Source organism: Lissotriton helveticus, chromosome 2_1 (assembly GCF_964261635.1).
Source record: "Lissotriton helveticus chromosome 2_1, aLisHel1.1, whole genome shotgun sequence".
Lineage (NCBI taxonomy): Eukaryota > Metazoa > Chordata > Amphibia > Caudata > Salamandridae > Lissotriton > Lissotriton helveticus.
Window position 1 is genome coordinate 21104932 of NC_136059.1, and position 14821 is coordinate 21119752.

The 14821-nt window shown below is 50.3% G+C and overlaps 1 protein-coding gene across 1 annotated transcript in view; it reads right to left on the reverse strand.

Moving 5' to 3' along the window:
- Positions 1-14243: 14243 nt before the first annotated feature.
- Positions 14244-14821, reverse strand: part of LOC144817671 (uncharacterized) — an 87803-nt gene continuing 87225 nt past the window's right edge. Inside the window, exon 6 of the mRNA XM_078674401.1 lies at positions 14244-14524. Coding sequence (XP_078530527.1) covers positions 14467-14524 — 58 coding nt within the window. The 3' untranslated portion in view covers positions 14244-14466. The remainder of the gene's footprint in view (positions 14525-14821) is intronic.

A 14821-nucleotide genomic window follows, 5' to 3' on the forward strand; every position in this document is an offset into this window, starting at 1 on the left:
TAATGTTCCCTAGATATGGCCATCGACTTAGTGAGGAGAGCTGGGGAGGGGGCCTGGCTAGCAAAGGCGGAGATTGAGGCAGCCTTCCGCTTGTTACCTGTACACCCAGACAGCCAGCATTTGCTGGGTTTCAAGTGGAGAGGGGGGTTCTACTTCGATAAGTGCATGCCAATGGGTTGCGCTGTCTCTTGTGCCTTCTTTGAGGCTTTCAGCACCTTCCTCCAGTGGGCCCTCACAGAAGAATACAAAGTGTCAGCAGTGTCACATTACCTGGACGACTTCCTCTTTATTGGAAGGGAGGGCACGCAGGAGTGTCAGGAGGGCCTGGACTGTTTTATTGACCTAGCTAGTCGCCTAGGTGTGCCGCTGGCGCCAGGTAAGACGGAGGGCCCTGCTCAAGTGCTGACCTTCCTGGGGATTGAGCTCGACACGGTTCGGGGAGTGTCTTGTCTCCCGGCAGAAAAGGTTGTGGGTCTGAAGAACGATATCCATGTGTTACTAGGTAGGGATAAGGCACCTCTGGGGGTCATTCAGAGTCTTCTGGGCAAGCTGAACTTCGCTGCCAGGGTCATTCCGGTGGGGAGAGTTTTTGCGAGGCGCCTCGCCAGGGCTACTGCCAAGGTCCACAAACAGTATCACTTTGTTAGATTGACCTCTGGACTCAAGAAAGATTTGCTAATGTGGGATGACTTTCTCTCTGATTTTAATGGTACAGTGATATGGAGGTACCGTTGGGTGGAGAGCCCAGAGTTGAACATGTACACGGACGCTTCTGGTCGTGAGGGATTTGGTGCCATTTTGGGAGAGCTATGGTGCGCGCAGGGATGGCCCAATGCTTGGCGCAGGCGTGGTATTACTGCTAACATTACTGTCCTGGAACTCTTTCCCATTGTGATTTCTCTACACCTTTGGCCGGATACCCTTTCCAACAGGAAGGTTCTGTTCTGGTCGGACAATATGGCAGTCGTGCAGGCAATCAATGGTCTATCTGCCAGCTGTCCGCTAGTGCTGTCTCTACTCCGGGAATTGGCTAGCAGGTGCTTGCGCTGCAATGTTGAGTTTAGAGCTAGGCACATTGCGGGGGTCACTAATGTCGCAGCTGACGCTCTTTCTCGTTTACAGCTGGACCGTTTTTGGGCGGCATGCCCCCAGGCGAGAGAGGAGATGACCCCCTTTGCACCAAGGCTTTGGCACATCTTGGAGTGGAGCAGTAATTGAGAGAATTAGGAGAGAAATCTTTAGCGCTGGGTACAAGGAAACGCTATGCGAGTGAACGTGCTACCTTCCTTAAAGTCATCTCTGACTTAGGCTTGCAGGCTTTGGCGCTGGAGGAGAGAGTTCAGGCATTCATTGTGTGGGCGAAAAAGCAGAAGAAGTCCCACTCCTGGGTTTGCGGCCATTTAGCGGCCATTAGTCATGAGGCTAGGTTGTGTGGAGGGAGTGATCCAGCCAAATCCTTTGTGATTAGGGCCGCTTTGAAAGGTTGGGCTCGGGAGGATCCAAGGGTCCCTGATGACAGGTCCTCCATTGATTTTCCATCGCTCCAGGCTGTTACAAGTGTTGCGCGCAGTTGTGCACTCGCAGTATGAAGAGGCCTTGTTTTCTGCAGCCTTCATTCTAGCATTCTTTGGGGCCTTCCGGAGTTGCGAGTTAGTTGCCCGCTCTAAGACAGATGTCTCTGGGGATGCGTTGGGAGTGGGGGATATCGCTTTTGGGGATGTGTTGTCCATCACGCTCAGGCGGTCCAAGACTGATCAGGCTGGTAGGGGGTCTGTTATCAGGCTCTCCCCCCTTGGGGATCCCCGCTTCTGCCGGTGTCGGTCCTACGGGCCTTCTTGGCTATGCGGCCTGCTGGGCCGGGTTACCTTTTTGTCCATGCTGACCTCAGCCCCTTGACTAAATACTAGATGTACAAAATCATGCTGGCCTGCCTGGACAGGGCTGGTCTGTTAGTACAGGGGAAGAAGTTTTCTAGCCATTCCTTCCGCATAGGGGCGGCCACATCGGCCTTCCGCGCTGGTATGCAGCCAGTTCAAGTTCAGTCAGTAGGGCGCTGGGAATCGTCTTGCTATAGACGTTACATTAGGCCTTGATTACGCTCCATAAGGAGGTAAAAAAAAAATTTGTGCTTTGTTTGCTGTGTTTTGTTGTGGCGTTATTTGTTTTACTTGTGTTTTACTCAATAAAGACCCTTGAACATATTGCGTCTTTCTTTGACAGGTTCACGAGTATTGGGTCATGGGGCATTCCATGGTCGACAGATTGGCCCGATGGGCAGCGGTCAGGCAGTGGACCAGCACCTTCACAAGTATTGACTGTGTGTGGTGGGGTTTCCTGGGCATGCGCTGGCATAGCTTACTCTTCCGACTTCGGGAGGCCCTTGCACGGGATGGACCACCTCCCCTCCACTTGATAATCCACCTGGGTGGCAATGACATTACGTACTTGGGGAAATCCACTCTTCTACTTAAAATGAAGACTGACTTGGGCATCATCAGTGGCCTTTTGCGGGAATGCGAGGTCTGGTGGTCCGAAATAGTGCCCAGGAGATCCTGGCTGGGTGCTAAGTCCTGTGAGGCAATCGAGAGGTCTAGGAGGCGGATCAATGCGGCTATGAAAAAGTTCACCCAGCGCAGAGGCCTAGGCTTTATCAAACATGACATGATTCAGGACAAAGTGAAGGGTTATTTTGAGGAGGATGGTGTTCACCTCACGCCCGTAGGCTTAGACCTCTTCCTGCTGGACTTGAAAGAATCACTCATGAGCAAAGGTTGCAGGTAGTAAAGGTAGCAGTGGTGGGGGGCCTGTGCGGCAGCGGGTACCACCGCACAGGCTGTGGCGGAGTTACTGGGCGATCCGGAAGAAGAGAGGTGCAAACGATGTACTTCAGCGGGCACATAAGGGTGCCAGAGCCTAACCTGTAACCTCATGGGAGGTGCAGGAATTCGTGTCGGCGCCCCAGTAGTCCTTCGGGCGGTTGTGGGCAACCGGGGGTTTGCCTAGTCACGCCCCGCAAGGGGCGTGTCAGTATTTATATTTTAATTGTACAGCTGTTGGGCGGTTCGCCACTGTGCTGTTTGGCTCAACAGGCGGGCAGGTGGCGAGAATGCAGCCTGCCCGGGATCGCCCGTAATGTTTACCCACCATCATTACATATGTTGTATGTAATAAACCTGCAGCAAATTTTTCCCAAACTAATACGATGTCTGTGTATTATTTTGCGTGTTTGGGACATGTGGGGGCGGGGGACTTCCTGTGGCCCTGATGTGACTATGCGCCTGCCCGAGGCCACGCAGGGGCCATAGAGAGGGCGGGCCACTAGTCTCGGAGGGCTGTCCCGCCCCCAGCAGGATGTTCAGCTTCTCCTCCTCACTGGTTGGAGGAGGCGGCTGGCGGTGATTCTCGTCCGGGGCGGCGGGGAGGGGCCTCCAGGGGTACTTAAGTTCCAGCACCCCGTTGGAGGGCCTCTTTGCCGCTCCGGACGCCGTCGCGAGTCTTCGGGACACTCATTTCCCTCCCTTTCCTCTAACCCAGAGTGTCTGGATGAGGGTGTTGTGGGGGTTTTTAATGTGTTCATTTATCGTAGCAGGCGGAGTTACTGGGCGATCCGGAAGAAGAGAGGTGCAAACGATGTACTTCAGCGGGCACATAGGGGTGCCAGAGCCTAACCTGTAACCTCATGGGAGGTGCAGGAATTCGTGTCGGCGCCCCAGTAGTCCTTCGGGCGGTTGTGGGCCTGTGCAACCGGGGGCTTGCCTAGTCACGCCCCGCAAGGGGCGTGTCAGTATTTATATTTTAATTGTACAGCTGTTGGGTGGTTCGCCACTGTGCTGTTTGGCTCAACAGGCGGGCAGGTGGCGAGAATGCAGCCTGCCCGGGATCGCCCGTAATGTTTACCCACCATCATTACATATGTTGTATGTAATAAACCTGCAGCAAATTTTTCCCAAACTAATACGATTTCTGTGTATTATTTTGCGTGTTTGGGACATGTGGGGGCGGGGGACTTCCTGTGGCCCTGATGTGACTATGAGAGGAAGCTGTGTGGAACCCTGTAAAGTGGGGTCCGACCCCTGCCGTGGGCCTGAAGAGGGGGCGCAGTCTGTCTCCGCCTCGACCCTGGGGCGGTGGTCTGACAGAGGCTGTGGACAGTTTGGGGCATTTTAGCAGATGTGTTCGTTACATTTTCTGGAAGGTTGACCTCTGCCTGGAGCAGTCTGTGGACAAACAGACACATTTGTTGGGGAACCTTGTATGAATCACACGCATCTAAACTACAGATGCACTCTGGGTGGGCGGGAGGTCTCACATTGGCCCCTGCGCCTCGCGGGTGGAAACAGCAGCCCCCCCCCCTCCCCGCGGAGCCGGAGGCAGCGACCAGCGTCCATCAGAGACAGACGCAAACTTACAACGATCTGTCCAAGCCTCTTGTCCAAACACACACCAGACACTCCTCTCCTGCTGCACACCAGCAGACAGCCGTCCATCACCACTCGAGTTTATGCACCATAGCTCCTGTGCTCTGCACCTCTCTGCCAGCTCACGTCATTAACTCTATGGTTTTGTGACGATGGAATGACGTCATGTTTGCTGACCCCTCCTCCTGCTTCCAAACTCCCAAGGGAGGAGCTGCACCTGGGGGGTGTTTCTGTGCAGTCCATACCACCACCAGATGCACCATGGCACCGCCCCCCCCCTTCCTTTTTTGGTCTTTCTGGCTTTTTAGTTGATTTTGAGTTCAGGGGCAATTAAAAATCACAGATTTTCATCAGTGAGCCATGTCTTAGTGACTTCTATTGAGTGACATTGATGTGAAGCAGCTGGGTCAGGTATGTCAGTCGCATGTTTGAGTCGCATGCATGCTTTGCGGGTCACGCTTAAGTCTGGCGCGTGGAAGACTGTCACCCAGACACTCGTCACCAGCCGACTGGACTACGGGAACACCCTCTACGCCGGAACCACAGCCAAACTTCAAAAAAGACTCCAACGCATCCAGAACGCCTCAGCACGACTCATCCTGGACATCCCCCGACGCAGCCACATCACCGGACACCTGAGAGACCTGCACTGGCTCCCCGTCAATACGAGGATCACGTTCCGGCTCCTCACCCACGCACACAAATCTCTCCACGACCTGGGCCCCAAGTACCTCAACGACCGCATGACCTTCTACACGCCCACCCGCCAGCTACGATCCACCAGCAACCACCAGCCCTCCCCGCCGTTCCACGCATCCGCAGAGCCACCGCCGGAGGAAGATCCTTCTCCTACCTGGCAGCCAAGACATGGAACGCCCTCCCCATCCCCCTTCGGCTGACCCAGGACCACCTCGCCTTCAGGAGACAACTCAAGACCTGGCTCTTCGAGCAGTAGCATACCCCTCTCCCCAAGCGCCTTGAGACCCTTCCGGGTGAGTAGCGCGCTTTACAAATGCCGTGATTGATTGATTGACTCCAGGACACATCGGCTCAGATGAGAGTGGCCGGAGGTCAGGGGTGTCTTCTGTGATGTTGGCCTCTGTGGGGTCTGCCTTGAAGGCGCAGTCAGTGCTCCGAGTAGTGTTGCTGGAGTTGGTTCTTCTGAGGTAGCTCAGTCTGGGGGTCTTGATTTGTCCAGATGGGGGAGTGGAAGGTGATGAGATGGTGCTGTAGTCATGAGACCTTGCTGCTGTCCTCACATTGTTTACGAAGGTTGATATTGTTTCTGTTGGGGTCTTTTGTGCAGGTGTATGTTGTGTTTTATGGTTAATAACCTGTTAAAGATTAGTGACCTCTTGGCGTTGGTGATTTGAGTTGACTCTTGTGTGTTGTGCGTTGTGTGGGTGAGGGGTTGTATGAGGGGGGTGTGAGTGTCCTGAATAACTTCATGGTTCTGGATAGGGTTCAGGCTTCCAGAGATATGTTGTGGTTGCTGGGTGGAAAGTCCCCTCAATGAACCTGTAAAGCCTGCTCCTCTGTCCTAGGGAGCTTTGCTTGTTTGTGCTATCCTTCTCCTTCTATTCTTCATCCAGTCAATCAGACAGTTATGCACCCTCACTGTCCCCCCCCTCTCATATATGGACTGAGGCCTCTGGGAGGCGCTGTGGAGTTGAGGTGGCCACCAAAAGCAGCCATCATTGAGCACAGCTCAGAGCCTCCTAGGCAGGTTTTGTGGCACGGCAGTGGTGACAGCGCGGGGGTCCTTTTCACTTGTCGTCTTTACGCTGAAACACCTACCAGCCTTCCACAACGCTATGTTATGTTAGAGTTCATTTATAGAGCGCCTATCACCGGAAGGTCTCGAGGCGCTGCAACATAAAACAGAGGTCCAGTGTCCCCACGCGCAAAGATCCAGGACCTGCATCCGAATGGGCTCAAATGAACGCCTCTGTAAACAGAAAGGTTCTAAGTCTCCTCCTAAATGGTAGTAGCCTGCTTTCCTTGTGCATACCGTCAGGCAGTTTATTCCAAATCTGGGGAACAGTGACAGAGAATGCCCGGCTCCCTAGGGTAACAGACAAGAATCTGATTATCGAAGGGTGCGACCGGGAACGCAGGGCCTGAGGTGGTCTTTGATGTATTTGGGTGCCTCTCCAAACTGGGACATGTGAGCAGTGCACAGCCCCTTGAATACAACCCTTTGCTTGATGGGGAGCCAGTGGAGCTGCTGCAGTGGGGGGGGTGGGGGGGGCAGCATGGGCTGCTCTTGTCAACCTAAAAATCATCCTTGCTGCATCGTTCATGAGCACTTGTAGCTTCCCCAGAAGTATAGCGGGAAGCCCAAGGTAGACTGCATTGCCATAATCTAGGCGTGCCAAGATCAGTGCGGTCACGACAGTCTGCATCATGGAGAAGGACAACAAGGTCACCAATTTCCGGAGTTGCCGCATCAGGCCAATACAACTCCCTACGACAGCAGATACCTGTTTTTTAGGGTTAGTCCAGTGTCCAGCTTTATGCCGTGGCTCTTTGCTGCTAGCACCGGGAGTGGAGTGGTGCCTAGCTCGTGAGGCCAATAAAGACTGGACCAGGGCGAAACCCCTGTGGTCACAGCCAGTACTTCTGTTATGTCTTAATTTACCTTTATGGAGTTAGAGGTCATCTAGTTCATGGTGAACCGGAGGATATTCTGGACGTTACCCTGAGCGGCAGGGACGTTGTCAATATGCACAATTAGCTGGGTGTCATCTGCGTAATTAAACACCTGACAGTCTGTTTTAGCTAGTGCATCTATCAAAGACTGCAAATAAATATTAAAAAGTAGAGGAGACAGCGTGGAGCCCTGTGGGACCCCCCATTGTAGGCTACCCTGCCTCGATGTACAATCTCCCACTTGGAATCTCTGGGACCGATCCTCCAGGAAGGAGGTAATCCATTGGAGGACCGTCCCAGAGACTTCCAGCTGCCGGACACGGGCTAACAACTGTACGTGGTTCACAGTGTCGAATGCAGTTGAGAGGTCCAAGAGGATTAAGGCTGTGGGGGTCTTCTTGTCGGCTGCAAGCCGCAGGTCACCCAGCACTGAGAGCATCACCAACTCAGTGCCGTTGTGCGCCCTGAAGCCGGCTTGCCTAGTGTGTAACTACTGGTGTTGCTCTACAAAGGCCAGAAGTACTTGAAGAACATGTTGTTCAAGAACTTTAGCCAGGAAGGGGAGTCTGGAAATAAGTAACATTTTTAGGGATCTTGGTGTTCGCCCCTGCCTTCTTCAGTAACGGGATCACCAAGGCTTCCTTAAGTTTCTGTGGTACCCTTCCTGTTGCCAGAGATGGGTTTACTAGAGAAAACACTTCAGCCTCAATCACTGGATGATGGTTTTGAACACCTTCGGTGGGCAAGGGTCCTTAGGTGACCCCGACTTTACTTTAGCCATAAAGTGAGCTAAGCCATGGGGTTCGAGTGAAGGGAACGCCAAGAGGGCAGTACCCTGAAAGGCAGGTGAGTCTTCCTCTACCAGAGAGCAAGGGGTGAGACGTGTGTTGAATATATTGGTTATAATGTCTTCAACTTTAGTTTAAAAGAAATCCTGCATCTTATCGTAATAAGCCTGACTGGTGACTATCTTTGGCTCTTTCAGACGACTCAGTTCTCCAAGTACCTTAAATGTCTCTTTCTGGGTGTCTGTCGCTTTGCTGATCCTGGCGTCATAATAGGTCAACTTAGTTCTCATAATTGAGGCCTAATACAGGGCCAGTTTTTCTTTATACACATCCATCGACTCAGGTTCTGAACATTTCCGCCAGAGTCGCTCACACTGATGGAGAACGTGTTTTTCCCCTCTCAGTTCTTGTGTGTACCATGGGCTCCCTTCGTGCTGTTCATTATTCTTATCCTTCGGTGGGGGCAATCTCATCAAAGACTGACCTCAGCTGATCTAGCAATTCCTCATACTTCAAATCCGGGTCCCCAGACTGGGACCCGGGGCATATTGTCTGGTGTAACATCTCCCTCAACTTGGCGTCTTCAATCTTACGCCAGTTTCGTTCCACCCTCCATCCTGCCGATATGTGTTTGGGGGGCTGTCTACAGGGAGTATAAGACTGATCAAAGAGTGGTCTGACCAACTACATGGTCTGCAATCAGTGTGCCGGGCAGCTGATGACGTGGTCCAGATAAGGTCCAGAATATGGCCCTTTTCGTGTGTGGGACAGCCCCAGCAGAGTCATAGCTTCATCGAACCTGTTGGCCGTACAACCCCCTGGTGTCCTGTCCTAATGATAATTAAAATCCCCAAGAACCAAGACCTGTTGACATCTAGAGCACAGATCTATCAGGGTCTTTCACTTCCACCTGAGTGGGATATGGGTCAAAGGTACGTGTGTGTGTACGCGTGCGTGTGTGTGTGTGTGTGCGTGCGTGCGTGTGTGTTTGAAAATGAGCCCAGTGTGCATGATTTGCAATTTCTGGCGAGCGTCTTTCAGATTTCATGAGTCTGCGGCCCCTTAAAAAGACGAGGTGGGGAGAATTAAGTCCAGCTTCCCAGGCGTGCGCTGGTCTCATGAGTGACTGGCCTTTTGTCTTCACTACTCCCCTCCCCGCCCTCTTGTCTGTCCTGCTTTTGAGGGTGGGGCCTGCTGGGTTCCTTCTTTCATTTATACAAGAGTAGATCCCAGCGCCTCAAGACTAAGCTTGGGTGGAGTTCGTGGAGTTTCATTCCGGGAAACTCCGTGAAGTGGCAGAAAAACTCAGCAGCGCTCTTCAGAGTACCCCCGGTGGCGGAGTCTATTAAGTTGCGTTGCTCGCAATGATTTTTTTTGTTAGGAGTTTGTCAGAGTAAATAGCACTGAGCATCGCACCAGAGGGAACTGCTGCGTCCCGCCACTTGAGTACACAATCTATTCGAGCGGCAGCTTCCTCAACACGAATGGCAGACTTCCCAACACGAGCGGTCGTGACCTGTCGCGGCCGCCGGCAAGGAGAAATCTTGCTATGAAGAAATCTAGTGTGCTATTTTATCTCTCAAATGCTCACCAACTTACTGTTGGCGAGCCGCTTGAGAAAAAAAACTCTGGTCTGTCACTTCGCTGAGTTTTTTGGAACTCCGCGCAGAGTGGGAAAAACTCAGCGAAAGCCACCGGCGGAGCAGACTTCTTCACCCAACCCTACTTGAGAACCTCTAGGGTGATTTGCCACACCGAATAAATCTATGATTGATTGGTCCTGACCCCACTCCTCTTCTTCCTAAATATGCATCTATAAGATATGCGGCCGACTGCCGGGGGTAATAATTGAACACATGTAGTCCATATGTGGAGAGATTTAATCCTAAGGGGGGCCGCAGACGACAGTCAGGTGCGAGATCTCACACTGGATTGTGGCTTGGATTTGGATAATCCTGCTTGGAGCCACCATCTTCAGCTCCTGCTGTGAGATCCTTCACCGTGCAAGGACGTGTATGCACTACAGGCAGAAATTACATTTGAACTGGAACCACCCCAAGCTGTTCCCAGAGCCTTGTACAATGGGTCTACACCCCCTGGGAGTGATATCAAAGTGGGACTCAAACCATCCCTCTGTGTTCCAGTTCCGTGTTAATCTTCACCAAGGAAGGGAGTGCTCTGCAGAGGACCCAGAGAGTTGCTGTGTCTCCAGAGCTGGTGTCTGTGTGAAATCCAGTCTCCCGGAGATGAGAAGACATCACCTGAAGTCTGCACAACTGACAGGTGAAGCTGTGGCTCTGCCTGGTACTCAGAAGACAGACTTGCCTGCCTGCTCAGAGAGGGAAGGAGAGTGCTTGGCCCTGCAAGAGACACTGATCTAGAAGAGAAGCCGAGCTCTGTTCCAAGTGTGGGGACAGCCTGATGAAGCTGTGCCTGGGAGTGCTCCAGGTGGCCAGCGGCACCCTCTGGTGCGCTGTGTGGTACAGTTCGCACTGATTTTACAGGACAGAACAAGTTCTTGGTGGTAAAGATCAGTGCACCACCCGAATACCTCCAATTTGAGGAGCTCTCCTGAATCTTGCAGAGTTTTTATGCAACTCCGTGAAATTCTGCATAGTGATAATCTGCAAGTTTTGGCCAACCCTACCTTTGACCAAACTCTATCACCTTGTGTAGTATGTGTTTCATGCTATTAATCTCTTTTTACAAAAAACGTGTTACCAGAACAACCCATGACTTGGGTTGTCCACACACATCTACCCCACTCACACTAGCTCCAGATACCAGTTTCGATATGATCATGTCTGCACTCCTTCAGATCAAAGATGAACTCCACACTGTCAAAAAGATGATTGCTAGACAACCAATGCACTTCAGACCTGCAAACACGTCTAGACCAAGCTACCTCTCATTTCGCCTTTCACACACCACCAAGCATAATCGCCTCTCCTGGAACTCCAGCCCCCAATCTACCTTCCTGCCCAATACGAAGCACCAACCCATTCTTGGAGAATGATATCTGCTCCTTCCTACTATCCTACAGTCCCCCCTCTCATCACCCCCATCGCTGCAACTCACACGGCCATCCGGGCTATTACCCCCAACCCACACAGATCCACCTCTCACAACAATAGAGGGATCATTGACAATAATCTTAGAAGAATCACACTCACACCGGATCCCACCCCTTCCCTCATTACCCCCAGGCTGAAATGCACCTTCCTGAACTGTAGATCGGCCGCCAGACACGCTGTAGATGTCGCCGACCCCATCATCTCTCAGGAGCTTGACTTGCTCGTGCTAACAGAGACGTGGCTAACTGAATCCTCCTCACCCCTCTTGGACATTCTGGTCCCTCCAAACTACGACATCATCAGACTTGACAGAAGTGAAAAAACTGGGGGCGGAATAGCATACACAGGAGCACCATCTCAGTAAACAGAGCCTTATCCCCCACATTCTCCTCTTGTGAATACAGGTGCATCGACATCACCAGTAATGGTACGACAGTGTGCTCCCTACACATCATACATCATCCACCTTGGGATAACCTAAGCTTCACAGAACACTTCATGGACATGGTCACAATGACCACCGGACGTCAAAACACTCAAATTTTCCTAGGCAACTTCAATCTCCATTGGAACGACATCAATGATTCAATGGTCAACAGTCTCAAAAACTTCATTGGCGCGCTTGACCTCACCCAAATCTGCAACAGCCCGACCCATGACAAAGGTGCAATGTTGGACTTAATATTTTCCAAAAGCAACTCCATCCAGCTTGACTCAATCCTTCCCTGTGATTGGTCAGACCACCACATCATTACTTTCTTCATCAAGGAAACCGTGAAACTCAACGCAACCCAATCCACCAAACCAAAGATTTGGAAAAGAGACTTGAAAAAACTCAAGCACAACACTTAGCCCATCCACTCTCATAAATTACTCCAGCCTCCGGAGGGCCTCTCCTCGGTACAGGACCTCACCAACCACTAACTTAACTCAATGTCTATGGTTATCAATGAGGCTGCTCCTTTGCAACTAAAGAGAGTTTAATCAAAAAACTCGAAACCCTGGTTCAACCAACAGCTGAACGATGACAGACGCGCGCTTAGAACTACTGAACGCATTTGGAGATCAGTCCCATCTTCCAAGCACCTTAAAATTCTAAGAAATAGGAGAAAGGACTATTACAGAAAGACCAAACGCGCCAAAGCCGAATTTTTCTCTTGCCAATTAGATCAAGCGAAAAATCGTCGCCAAAAACTTTTTGACTTAATGAAATCCCAATCTAAGGATGAACCTAAACATCTACAAGATACCTCACGCACTCAACCCACGTGCAACGAATTCTCTGATTTCTTTAATCTAAAATCCGAAAATATCAAGAGAGATCTTCTCAATGACCTTACAGGCTTAGTCTTGCCCTCACTCCAAAATCCCTCCCTCTCTTCCAACTCCGCCACAACAAGCATCCCCAAAAATTAAACTAAAAAACGAGGCAGCCTGGTCCTCCTTCTATACCTACACTGAAGAAGCATTAGACAAGATTCTTAGCACCCTCAAGCCGGCCAATCATACCTCCGATCCTCTCCCCGCTAACGCATAACCCCTCTGATCCTACTGCTCTGGACTACGATCATCAATAGTTATCTGCATCAAGGCTGCATCCCTAACACCCTCAAAATTGGTCAAGTGTCACCCATACTAAAAAAAAAACACAGTTACCCGATGGACCTTAACAACTATCGCCCTATTTCTAACAGCCCTACCCTTGCCAAACTCTTGGAAAAATGTGTACTCCAACAACTGACTAAACACATTGACCACTTCGACCTCCTTGACAATCACCAATCTGGCTTTAGAGCAGGGCATAGCACCGAATCAGCCATAACTCAACTTATTGACGACGCCTTACAAATACTCGATCGGAATGAATCATGCCTACTCATCTTATTAGACCTCTCCTCAGCCTTCGATAAGGTCAAACACGAAAACCTGATTGACCTGCTGAATCTCAGAATAGGCCTCTCAGGATCAGTACTCAACTGGTTTACCTCCTTTCTTCAAAACCGGACCCAAAAATTCAAGGTCAATAACTCCCTATCCAAACCGGTACCAGTAACTCTGGGAGTCCCACAAGGGTCCGCACTATCCCCAACACTATTCAATCTATTTATGGAACCTCTTACTGTCTTGTTGCAAGCATCCAACGTCCAATTTCACTTGTACGCAGACAATACACAACTTTACCTGAAGATTCATACTCCAGAAGACATCAAACTACTTAACAAAAGGCTGCTGAACACCCAATCATGGCTAGCTGAGAACCATCTCAACCTTAACGCACTCAAAACGGAATTCCTACTTATAGCTCCACCCTCCAAAATACCCCTCCTCCAGGATTGGTTCAAACACCTCACGGCATTCAACGTTCAACCAACAATCACTGACTCAGCAAAATCACTGGGTATAACCCTTGATTGCAACCTCAACATGCATAAACATATTGGCAACGCAACAAAGGGAGCAAATCTTCAGATTAATATTCTAAAGAATCTGAAACCCTTCCTACCAAAAAATTACTTCAAGACGGTAGTGCAAGCTCTAGTTATTCCCAGGATCGAGTATGGAAGTGTCTCTCTTTGCGGACTCCCCAATGCAACAACAGCACCACTAAGAGCCACCATCAACGCTGCAGCCAGGCTCATCATGGGCTAAAAAAAAAAGGTCTCGCATCTCCCCGGACTTAAAAGCCTTGAATTGGCTACCATGGGAAGCCAGAATTCACCTAAAAATAGCATGCATGACTCACAAAGCCATTCACCGCAGAATTTGACTATCTCTGGAGATAAGAGTACCACAAGAAGTGCAGAAAACGTATTACTGAAGCCACACAGATTTAATAAGTCAAACATATAAACGCTCCTTCTCAGGGATGGCTCCTAGGATCTGGAACGCACTACCCCCAGAAACCAGACTTATTACATCTATTTCATTGTTCAAAAAGGAAGTAAAGGCGATTCTCATGAAAAAGTCACATGAAAGTCACATGATCATCACCTAAAGATAACATAACTTTTATGGGTGCAAAAAGACAACCCTCCTTCACAGATGCTCTCTCGGCCCGCACCCCCCTCTTTGTTTTATTTTGCACAATGTGTTATTCATATTTGATTTACCTCATTTGCTTGATGTATGTTTGCACAGTACTTGCACGTATATTGGTTTTGACTCGTTTGCATTTTGATATATATTTTTGCTTCACTGCCTGTAAAGCGCTCTGATATCCGCAAGGGTCTGGTTCGCGCTCTATAAAACTTTCAAAATAAATAAATAAACAGTTAAACATATCCACTATAGTGACGAGCAGCACAGGGCTGTTTTGATCATTCATTTCGGTTTATTTTTTAATCGTAAAAAAAATATGTCATAGGATAACACCAGGAAGCACTTCACAAACGCTTCCATGTAAGTTATTCGCTGGAGTAGGATCTTATTCTCAAGTTTGGAGTGGATGGAACCTGCGGATGGGCTCCGGGAGCGGTGGAAGGTCTTTTGCACACGCTACGAACCCCAGTTGACCTCCTCGGCTTCCATCCGTGGTTAACTCATCTCAACCGCCACAAACTTGTGCTTCTTCTCCTTATTCTTCATCGCTTTCCTGAGTGGCGGGGTGAGAAAGAGACATGTTAGTGCACCGCGCCAGAGGGCTGAACCTCTAAAGTACTACAAAAAGCGATTCACAATCCTAGGAGTGGCAATCTCCATGTCTCCTATATTTTCTATGGGGAGAGCCTCACGCATGTAATTTTTGTAGTAAATGAGGGAGGGACCAGGGGGAGTGGCTGGAAAAAGGGACACACCCACTACTACATGAGAGGGTTTAGGAAGGATGAGCTCAGATAGAGTTAGGGAGCGGTTTAGACAGCGACGCCCACAAAATGTAATCCCATTGCTA